General features: G+C 47.5%; 1 protein-coding gene across 1 annotated transcript in view; it reads right to left on the reverse strand.

Moving 5' to 3' along the window:
* Positions 1–1019: 1019 nt before the first annotated feature.
* Rbm47 (RNA binding motif protein 47) overlaps positions 1020–11562 on the reverse strand; it is a 42549-nt gene continuing 32006 nt past the window's right edge. Inside the window, 6 exon segments of the mRNA XM_033758883.1 lie at positions 1020–1633; positions 1636–1681; positions 1683–1823; positions 6680–6876; positions 9654–9860; positions 10624–11562. The exon segment at positions 10624–11562 is cut by the window's right edge and continues 29 nt beyond it. Coding sequence (XP_033614774.1) covers positions 1581–1633; positions 1636–1681; positions 1683–1823; positions 6680–6876; positions 9654–9860; positions 10624–11562 — 1583 coding nt within the window. The 3' untranslated portion in view covers positions 1020–1580.

Here is an 11562-nt window from a genome sequence, read left to right on the forward strand (position 1 = left end):
GACACAGACACACGATTGTGGATTTGCTACCTATTGCACACCTCATTCCTTGACAGAGCCTTTTAAAGCAATCCAAGCTTGACGGAGTTCATAAAATAGATGACGATCTGAAGATGTTACTGTATTTTACATTCATTCTGCTAAACAAAAGCCTTTAAACAGGCACAAAACACTGCAACAACATATTCACTTCCTAATAGAACCCTTCTAACAACATTGAAATAAAATGGTTTCATTTTTATATTAAACTACATAAAGTGGAACTTCTGCAACATAAAAGGAGTAGAACTAAGCAGGAAAGGATATTTACATATTCTCTTAACTCCTCCGAGTCTCTCGTCCTCCTGTACCTGCGCCGGCCCGAGTTCACCCGCCAAGTGGCCGGCGTGTCAGGAGAAGCCCTGCTCCCCAGCTGAGGTGTTGCGGGGGCCCTGGCTGCCCACACACGTTTTGCATGAAACATAATAAGGCAACCAGAAGTTTAACTTTCTGCTGACAAGAGTCTTTAGGGTCTTGTCTACAATAATATACATTCTTTGTCTCTAAAAGTCATACTTCAAAAACAAATAAAAGCATTAGAGAGGGAATGAAAGTTTTTCTATTGGACAATTAAATAGCTATGCAAAGATGTCTTATGCAAACATTAAAACCTTGTGTTCCCAGGTACTCTGCTATGGAAAAGAGCACATATAGAATAGCTTCCCAACCAGAACAACAACAAAAAAATACAACAAAACGAAAAACTCCTACAAAAACCCAGGAAGAAGTACAAAAGCCACCGGTTGTTATCTCTATCAGAGTTCTTCATTTGTCCCAGAGTTGCCAAACTCAGAAGGTGGGTGAGGGTGGGGGGTAGGGGATGGTGGTGGGCATGGTGAACAAGGAAGGCACAGGAGCCCAGGAAATCGTGGCAGGCGAGAGCTTTCCAGTGTGTGGACACAGTTGTGAGTCTTTCCCGTGTTGGACTAAGGAGAGATCGAGTGTTTAATCGATAGTAACACCGTCAGCCCTTAATGCTGGTGGAAATACAGCAGAGGTTTTGCTCATTTCAAAATTGCACTTTCCAGTATCACCTTTAAAATAACATCTTATGTAGTATTTTAAAGCACTACGGTTTATATCTTTAAATATTGAATATATTCTTCAAAATAGCTCCCTAGCTGCTCAAGTGTGCTTTTATTTTTAAATATATAGCTGAAATATTATTGAAGATACTACAAAATAGAAATATCTGGAGTGCAGAAGTTAAGAAAATAACCTTCATACTGAAAATATATCCTTAAAAAACAAAAACAAAAAAACCAAAGCCTCTATACAAATGTAGTACAGCATACAAAAATTTTTAAAGATGGTATTAAGGCACGGACCACTGCGAGTCTGATAGGAATGTATGAACACAGGCCTGTGAAGTGGAAAACGAGCAGAAAACTTCACGGATATAAAAGATTTCTGGGTGGTATCCGATAACTTTCTTCACTTTCTGGTTTCACATGTGCACTGAGCCAACGTGTTCTTTCTTCATAAATAGTCAGCGTCCCTTCGGGGGTGTCCCGTGGCTTGTCCTTCTCCCGTCGCCAGTCTCAGTACGTCTGGTAGATGTCGTGGATGGGGACCTGGATGGCAGCCGCGGGGAAGGCCTGAGGTATGTAGCCCGCGGTGTAGCCTCCATACACAGCGGCCGCAGCCGCAGCGTTCTTCTGCAGTGTGGCGATCGTGGCCGTGGCCGGAGCAGCAAAGGGGACGTAGCCGGCTCCGTAGATGCTGGCAGTGGGAATTCTCTGCATGTTTGGAGCCACTGTGTACACTGGAGTTATTGGGCGGCCCTGAAGAGGGGGGACAAGGAGAATCCTTCCTGAGCACGAACGTATACCATCACCCATTCGCTCAACAAACATCTCTCTGGAGCACAGAGCAAAGCCCTCCATTCTCAAGAAAAGGAGGTGGAGAAACAAGCAAGTGGGATAAGAGCCACTGAAGGGGGTGGTAGAGTGGCATCCTCGGGACGCTAACTCATTCGGGGTTCAACTGTGCCACCTGGGAGAAGGGGACTAGGAGGCCCAGGCAAAGCTGGGCTGCTCGGCCCCTCCCCCAACATTCCACTCCCGCAGCCCATGCTCCAGAGCCCTCAGAGAAGAGCGGAGCCTCTACCTTCACACAGTGACTCCCAGTAGGAGTTTGTCCTAAAACTCGGCCCCAGACACACATCAGCTGCCTGGACTCTTACTCAAACGATGGAACAGCATCTGTTTAAAAAACGGGACACTCTGCCAATTAATGGGACTCGTCCCCAAAGGGACAGCTTCTTAAGCCGTGATCTTAACATTCTGTGACCACACACAGCTCCCAGCTGGTGTGATTGCTGGTCCCCACCATTTCCCACCCAAGATATGACACTGTTATCTGAACAGTGGGTGTCGCAGATTAGAGCAGGAATCAACTAACTTGGAGAAAGCGGGACATTTGAGCTGGGCTTTAAAGGATAAGGAGGAGTTTCCAAGTGAGGAGGAAGTGGAAGCCAAGGTAAGCAAAACCCCCTAGATGTAGATGGCCACCACGGCCTTGTCCTGGTCCCTGCTGTGCCCCTCTGTCTGCCTGAGAGCCCACCATGTTTTCAGAACAAACAGGAGTCACAGGCAAAGACTGAGGTTGGGTAGTTTGCAGTTTGCCAAGGCACTAGTTTCAAGGAGCCACTTTGTGGAAAGGGGGATTTTGGGAAAATAAAACACATATTTAACAAGATATTTGGTATGCCTGATATTCTACAGAATACCCTCAACTAAATGCCGGTTTGTTCTCTTTATGCCTTATTATGTCTTCAAAATGTATACTTTGTGATACATGAAAGGGAAAGTTAGACTTAAAGATGCTAATTCTTCCTGGATTCTTATAAAGTTATTTCACTTGTCAACTCTGCAAGTCAGACTTGCAAAATTAAATTCAAAGGAATTCTAACTTAGGAATGTTTTCTCAACTGTAGTCCCAACAATAACTCTACTAATGCTAACCCTGACAGCAGTCACCGGGAGACTGGTCTTCCAGGCCCACTCCGAGTGCCTTGCTTTGGTGCTGGTAATGTCCTGGCTCATCACAAGCCCCGGTGAATGGCCCGACATCATCCTGCCTCCTACCAGGCTACACCATAGATAATTATGCGTCGCTGCTTACCCTACACAGCCAGGAAGACAGGCTCGGAACAGGAACAAATGAGCACCCTTCCCCAAGCCATGGGCTTGATAACAAATACACAAAGGCAGAGAAGGGATCAGTGGCCTCAGTGAGGGCTGCTCACCGTAACACCGAGCAACAAACATCACTACTGATCTCAGAGCCAGCAGGTGAAGGACTGGCCAGGGGCAGAAGAGCTCAGAGTTCCGGGTGTCCCAAACAACTGGTTTAATCTGGACTCATGCCCTTAGAGCTCACAACACCTTACGTAAAGGACACTTTTTGGGTACCAGGGATCGAACTCAGGACCTTATGCTCCCTGGCCTAAGTAAAGGACACTTTTAATGGTGTGTTCCCAACATTCTGCCAGGGGGAAGCATCTACCTTTACCAATAGTTGAGTAAAAGCAGACCTGTCCTAAACTATGTACTGGAAATTTGTAATAACACCTAAAGGAAAACAAAAACCTGAAGAACCAATCAGGCCAAGAAAAACACCTTAAAAAAAAAATCCATCTGATATCTTTAACAACTGCTTGTAAGCCAAATGCCTGGTGCTGGATACTTGTAATCCCAGAACTCTGAAGGAGTGCTGAAACAGGAGAATCTTGTCAGGTGTGGTGACACAGGCTCGCAGTACTTGGGGAGGCTGAGGCAAGAGGATCACAAGTTCAAACACAGCCTGGTCACTTTAGTGACTTAGCGAGACTGTCTCAAAATAAAAAGGGGGAAGTGGAGCTGGGGAACAAGAGCAGTGGGAAGGCCTGGCTTCAAGCCCCAGCACTCATATAGGAAGATCTCCCAAGTTCAAGGCCACCCCGAGTGACATACCAAGATCCTGTCATAAAACAAAACAACTGAAAAAACAAAACAAAATGCTTCTTGCTTCCAGCTAGTGGAGGAAATTGAAACCATGGATTAAATGGGTTTGGAGCTGGTCTGTGAATTTCACTTCCTCCCCCAGCCCTGACTACTGTGTGCACTGAGGCTTGTAGAGAATACTGCTACCAGCTGCATATCAGTCACCGTCTTCCCCCGTCTGTTTCATGTAATTTGTTTTGGCTCTCACTCTCCCCCAACTTTGCTAGGAACCTTTTATATCCGCAGAAGTTACACTCCTCTGTCACAGGTTAATATTCCCAGGCAGGATTAACTCCCCTGACGAATGAGGGGACGGTCCTGCAGCCCTGGATGTAGGTGCCAGGTCTGTGACTTCCCATGAGCAACACAGTTGGAGGTGAGATGGGGAGTCTGGGGGAGGTGGAGACAGGGGAGAAAGGACTGCGGTTTCCCCACTGTTAGAGAGCAGTGGCGATCTGTGTTCTGCCTGCACCACACGTTTGTGGTCAAGAAAGAGAAAATTCCAAGAAATCAGTCTAAAAGGTGTAAGCTGACCCTGGCAAATATTTCTTTCCTTTCAAAGGCTACATGGAGTTTGGGATACAAAATGGTAAAACAGGATCCCCGAGCAGGGAGGCTGAAGAGAACTGAGCCACGGGGAGGTTCTGGAAGCCACCCGGGGTGGGGGTCAGCTTCCAGTGGCTCGGAAAGGTGTTCTCACCAATCAGTGGTGCTTCAAATGCTCCACCCTCTGCTGCAACTGGACAGAGACCTAAGAATCAGCAAAGGTGGAGCATGTCAGAGCCTGGGCTAGGACGCGGTGCTCAGCCTGGAGAATGCAGAGACCCCTCCAGTTAACACGTCAGCACCTGGGGCGCTCTAAAGAAAGTCCTGGAGGAGGAAAAGACGCCACAGGAGCAACTCACAATAGCTGCACCTAGCAAATTCATAAGCAGAGACTAATTAAGGGCTCTGACAGCAGCTTTTGGTGTAGATGGGTACGAGACAGGAATGGTGTGGAACCAAGTGCGATTAAGAGGCCTGGAGTGTGGACCTGACCAGAGCTGAGTACCTGAGTTTCTTAGGAGAGGAGAATAAATTAATGCTGCTTGCGGTTGGATGGAAAGAATAACTTCTCGTGTTCTGTAGCACAGTAGGGTAACTACGATTGACAACAATTAATTAAATCTCTACATATCTGGTAGAGAGGATCCTAGATGCTCCCATGACGAAGAAGTGGCAAATGTTTAAGGTGATCAATTTGCTACTTACCCGATCTGATCATTATATGTTATATACATGTGTTAAAATATCAAAATATACTCCACACATATGTATAATTGTGTCGATTAAAGTCACACACAAAAAGAAACTACTTGAAATGCACTATATTTTACTTTTAAGTTACTATGGACATTTATAATCAGTCCCCAAGTAATAACTAAACTTAGCTGTCATCATACAGTGTGAATCATTTACACCCTATTCCATTTATTTATTTATTTATTTGGTATTAAGAGATCATGAGTTAAAGAATACTCAGTGACACACAGATAAATTAGTGGATTTAACCCTTTCTGAATAATAGTCAAGACTGGGTTCAGAGTAGGCAAAAGCAAGGGAATAGTGTCCTATCAGGTTGTTCACAAGCTTGGTTCTGTTTCAGAATCAGTGAGGCAATGGCACAAAATAGCGATTCTAGAACCCAGCTGAGTTCAACTGAACTGGAACCTTCAAGGCACTGAGGCTAGGAAGCTGGATAATTCCTACTCAGATGAGAGGCCCTGGGCTTGAGCACCTAGGATTGATGTTGATCCACTGCCTCCCAGAGAAGAGGGTTTCTGTTAGTCAGATGCACTTCCCGTCTGCTGTCCACAAAGAAGCCCGAGACAGAGCCTTTGGTTTGGGGCAGCTTCGTCCTCAAACCGAACATACTGGCAGCCGAAGCTATGTCCAAGTAACAATGCAGTAATGAGAAGCATGGGAGAAAGGCCTTCTCTAGGCTAGCTAGTGAGAGGCTCTACAGAAAAAATGTGACAAAGAAACTGCACGTAAGAGAACATATTGGCAAAAGCAGGAAGGAGGGCAAAACACTAGGAATAGTTTGGGAAGAGAGGGGAATAGGGCAATATGGCTGAAGGAGTAGAATCAAGGCAGATTTTGTAAAAATATCTGTACCTGTAGAGATTTTGTCTTTTCATGCACATGTACTCACAATAGCTATTTTTGTGCACACACACACACACACACACACACACAAACACACACACACGGGGTAAACATTTTACAAAAACCTCCTTGAGCTACTATTAAAAATATGAACTCTCTCCCTCACCTCTGTGCACCAGATCCCTCAAAACAGGAGCTCAATATTTTTCAATGACACTTAAAATATTGTGACATTGTAAAATCACACATCACTTTTGTACATCCCTTCCCATCTTTAATACAACGATAATTTTAGAGTAGTACAATTCTTATGAGAAGTTTCTTTCCTGTCATGGTTCATATTCAAGTTTTTTTAAGATGTAGGGGTGTGGGTCAGTGGTAGAACATTCGCCCAGCATGCGTGAAGCCCTGGGTTCAATCCCCAGCCACACAAAAACAACTTTTTAATGGAAATACCATCCAGAGGCTCCACATACAGATTTTAGTGATGGCAGCAAGAACTCTACCTGGAAAGGTGGCGGCGTTGAGACAGCAGGGATGATGGCGGCGGCGGCGGCCGCAGCAGCAGCGCTGGCTGGGTCTGGCTGCACAGCAATGGGGCTGATCATGTGCTCCACGGTGTGGATCTTACCATCTTCAATCATTTTAGGGGCCGGGGCTGCCTGGAACATGGAATATTGGGGCCCGATGGCAGGGATGGCCACTGTAAGAGAAGGAAGACAGGAAAACCAACTCATCACTTGAATTCTGGAGGTGCCTACCCTGACCCGGGATAGCCACACATCCCAGATGAGCAGCCATGGTTTTCTGCATGCTCCTCGGCACAAGCCAGGTAACCAGGGTGCAGGGAAGGGTCGGGAGATAGCAGGTCCCGCTCCCTGCGGTGCTGGAGTCTCCCAGCAGAACATCACAGAAGGAAAGTCTAGAACTAAGTTCTGGCACAAACACTTCCTAACCTTTCCACTGAAAAATCTCCCTTTGAATCTTACCTTGACGCCCTATCTAGCAAGAAAGGCCTCTGACCTGGGAAAATGGGCTCAGAATAAGATTGAGCCCCAACAAGCTGGGCAGTAAGTCTTTTAGCCCATTCATTGCCATCTCTCACATCACTGGTGGATAATTTTTTTTTCCTTTTTAAGGAGCAAGTGTGGTGACAATTTCAGCCTGACAACTCAGATCTGTGTTCACCTTTCCTGCCTGATAGTTCAAATTTCAATCTTACCAATTCGGGGCGGGGGGACTAATTTAAAAAATGGAAAAATCTCTAATTTTCTAATATCCATTGGTAGTACTGAAGCAGTGAAATGACTTTTTTTCCCCGTGAGACCCGTCAATTCCAGTGATTTCTATCAGTAAAGTGCAAAGTACTGATTTCAGGCATAAATTCAAATAGCTAGCAGTTATTAAGGTTAGTGTACAATAAGGAGAGGGCAAAAGGAAAAGACACTGGTCCTGATTTGTGGGGGTCTCTGCATGTGTGTCCTTGTGTGTTGAAAGGATAAACAAGAATATGAAATGTATGCATAAAGCATTCTTTCATTTATGTTTTTTTCTCCAACTCTACGTACATTTATTCTAATAAAGACTTATTTGATCAAAGGTAAAGAGACAAATGACTGTAAGCTAAACAGTGGTACAGCCATTAAATAAAAAAATCTAAAACCTTAACCAAATGTTTTACCTGCCTTTCCAACCATATCCCCAACTGGTCCTTGGCCCAAAATATCTCACCACTGCCCTGGGGCTTCTCCCAATATATGGTATAATTTCTTGGATGGTCAGAAATAAGAGGCCAGTAATGTGGCCCAGGGAAAGTTATGAGTTTAAGTCAAATGTGATGGTATGAATTGACCTCGTCACCAGCCCACAGGAATCTCTCTTATCATGGATTTTACATGACTAAATTTTTAAAAACAGGAATATGTATGTATACACACAGACACAGAAACACAGACACACACACAGACACACACACACACACACACACACACACACACACACACAAAATGCTTTCTTCTGGTTAAATCTTAAACTACAACAGAAGTCCCAAAACACACACACACACAGACACACACACACACACACACACACACACACACACACACAAAATGCTTTCTTCTGGTTAAATCTTAAACTACAACAGAAGTCCCTTTCCCAACAAGTGAAAACTCCAGTACATATCCAGGTTCTGTTTCTTGGTTACAGGAGCTAAGGCAGTCAGTTAACAATGCTGAGTTCTGATAGCATTCACAATGAAATTCAGTGCGAGGAGACATTTAACTGTAGAGACAGCAGTATTTTTTCCCCCACAGGACAAAGAATCATCACTGATTCCTTCAAACGGAGGCTGTCCCGGGACCATGCTATGTAGCCCTGAAGGCTTGTGCAAGCTTATGCCTCCACACTCAGATTCCTTGACCCTGAGGAAGAAGTGTCAGTCCTCAAGGATGAAAATCAGAATAGTTGAGCTCCAAATGCTCTTCAGTCTACCCTCCGGGAGGGGAGGACACAGAGGTGGAGGATTGCTCTGGTACCCAAGGACTGAATTTTCCACATTTATGGGCTTGTACAGTAAGTGCTGAAAGCCAGTAGCTGCTGCACTCACAGAATGGGGTTAAAGTCTCTTGTAGAATCAGAAGCCCTACCTCACATTAAGTAACCAAGGGTGCTACCAACCTTGGCAAACAGGTTTGTAGGCCCTGGAGCCAAAAGCAAAGTTCAAGGTCCCTGGCTCCATTGACTTGATTATTCTAAATCTACTGATCCAGCAAGGGGAAATGAGTGCCAGAAATGAGAATCCAGAGAACCAGCAGCTGCAAAAAGTCTTCAATACCACCTTGTCCCCAAGGGGTCTCATTCACTCGGATCACAACAGGGGACAAATGGTGCTGTTTCCTCTTGAAGGGGAATTTTCATCCTCTCAACTGTCAGAACTGGTAATGATGCTGGGTGTGGTGGTGCACACCTGTCATTCCATCACTTTAGGAGGCTGGGGCAGGAGGATCACAAGTTTGAGCCCAACCTGGGCAACATTACTAGCACACACAAATGCCTGGGTTCAAGCTCCAGCATCACAGAAATGAAAACAAACAAAAAGAAAAATAATTAACTGGGCTGATGGCTGGGATAGAAATAGGCCATAATGGTGGGTGTGGTGTGCATACCTGTAATCCCAGCACTTTGGAGGCTGAGGGAGAGAGATTTACCAAGAGTTCAAGACCAGCCAGAGTTACACAGTGAGTTCAAGGCTGGCCTGAGCTACACAGTGAGATCCCGTCTCAAAAAAAAAAAAAGTTCAGAGTAAGGACAAGGGAGGATTTAGCTAACAGAAGGTACAAGGTGCTTACTCTGTCAGCTTCTTTTTGCCTCACCACTGGCTACCAATGAGAGCAATCCCTGTGCAGCTGGAGGAGGAGCCTGAAGGGAGAGGGCTAGAGTTTAGTCTGCGCGAAATGCAACCTTGCTCCGGTTTATACTGACCTGTACCGGGTTTAATGGCAACTGGGTTGACGGCAGAGATTTCCAAATTTGGCACGAGTTCGTATCCTTTTTCCTGCTGCTTTCCTTTCCCTTCATGATATCGGCTATAGATACCACGGCCTGCAGAATATCCCCCGAGGTAGGAGCCCCTTGGCCCTGGGGCTCTGTTGCCAGCTGCACCTCGGCCCCGGCCTCTAATGCTGCCTGCTGGTAACAACACAGAAGGGTGAGTGAGCTGCAGACAGCGCGGGAGCAGCCCTCAGCTCGCAGTTCTGGGCATGCAGTGCGCCCTGCATCCAAGCCCTGTGCCTTGCCACATTTAGTGTGCCAAGTGGTCACACCCTTCAGTGGGTTTGTAAAATGGCTTCCAAACATTCTATTTCAGACTAGATGGGCACCCTGAGTCTGCTTAGCACAAGAGACCAACTTCCCAGATGGCTTCCTAGGATTGTAATGGTAACTTCAGGAAAGGAAACCATTCAGAGTTAGACCTGGAAAGGGCTCCCCTAGTCCACCTTCCCCATTTTAGGTTTCAGGAAACAGTGCTAGGGACATTAAGGTGACTAAGTCACAGACCCAGTGATTTAGAGAGCAGGCCCCAGAGCCCAGGTTATGTTCATCCTTGCTTTCATCACAACCTAACCACTGCTCATAAACAGTGACAATAAAACTTGGTGCTGGACCAACGACTGAAAGACTTAACTGCAGAAGATCTTTAACCTAAGTTCTGAGAGATGGCTGGGCCTGCCCCAATGACTAAGGCTGGGAGCGGGAGTGGGCTGGGCCCCTGGACTTACTGCTCCCTCACAATGAGCACTCAGAGCTACAGGAGTGACGGCCTTAGGGGCCAACAAAGAGAACCCAGACCCCAAGCCCAAATGCAGAGGGCTCAGCATTCTCCAGCTCAGTACCCTCAACCACTGCACCCCTGCCCAGCAGGAGGCCCCCTGGGAACAGGGTCTCCACTAACCTTTCACGAAGTAGTCCCTGTTGGGCCCGATGAGCGCGTTATAGGGGTAGCCGTAGTAGGCGAGTGTGTAGGGGTCGCAGGAGTACACGTAGCTGGGTGGCTGTGCCGCAGCCTCAGCTACGCTGCCGCCCTTGGCCGCCTTCTGGTAGCGGGAGTACTGCTCCTTGTCCACCGGCTTGGCCAGCGTGACCTCGAGGCACGAGCCCTCCAGCTCTGTGCCATTGAGGTTGTTCATGGCGTGCACGGCGTCCTCGCGGCTGCTGAAGTGTACGAAGGCGTAGTCGCGGATCTTCTTGACGCGCTCCACACAACCGGGGTTGAACTGGCCGAAGCTCTTCTTGATGGTGTCCTCGGTGGTTTCGATCATGAGGTTGCGCACGTAGAGGATCTTCACGGTCTCCATCACGTCCTCGTCCACGTCGATCTCGGGCTCGGCCCAGTCCACGGCGATCTGGTGTCCCCACAGCTGGATGCGGCCGGGCATGAGCTTGCGGCGCGCCATGGCTGCGGCACGGTGGCTCTCGTACTCCACGAAGGCGAAGCCGCGGTTCTTCATCTTGTCGGCTGCGCTGGCGTACACGATGACGTCCAGCACGCCCTCGGTGACCTTGGCGATCTCCTCCAGGATCTCCTCGCGCTTCTTCATCTTGGGGATGCCGCCGATGAAGAGGCGGCAGTTGTCCACGCTGCAGCACACGCCCAGCAGCCGGCCCGGCCGGATCTCGTAGTTGTTGAGCTCGCGCACGGCGCGCTTGGCCTCGTGCTTGTGGCAGTACATGATGAAGGCGTAGCCGCGGTTCTTGCCGTCAAAGTCCATCATGAGGCGCAGCTCGTAGATGCGGCCCACGGCCTCGAACACCGGCACCAGCTCGTCCTCGTACACGTCGCGCGGGATCTTGCCCACGAAGACCTCGCAGCCGCGCTGCGGGTGCGGACCCT

This window comes from Fukomys damarensis, unplaced genomic scaffold (assembly GCF_012274545.1).
Source record: "Fukomys damarensis isolate Sample0158 unplaced genomic scaffold, DMR_v1.0_HiC HiC_scaffold_35, whole genome shotgun sequence".
Taxonomy (NCBI): Eukaryota; Metazoa; Chordata; class Mammalia; order Rodentia; family Bathyergidae; genus Fukomys; species Fukomys damarensis.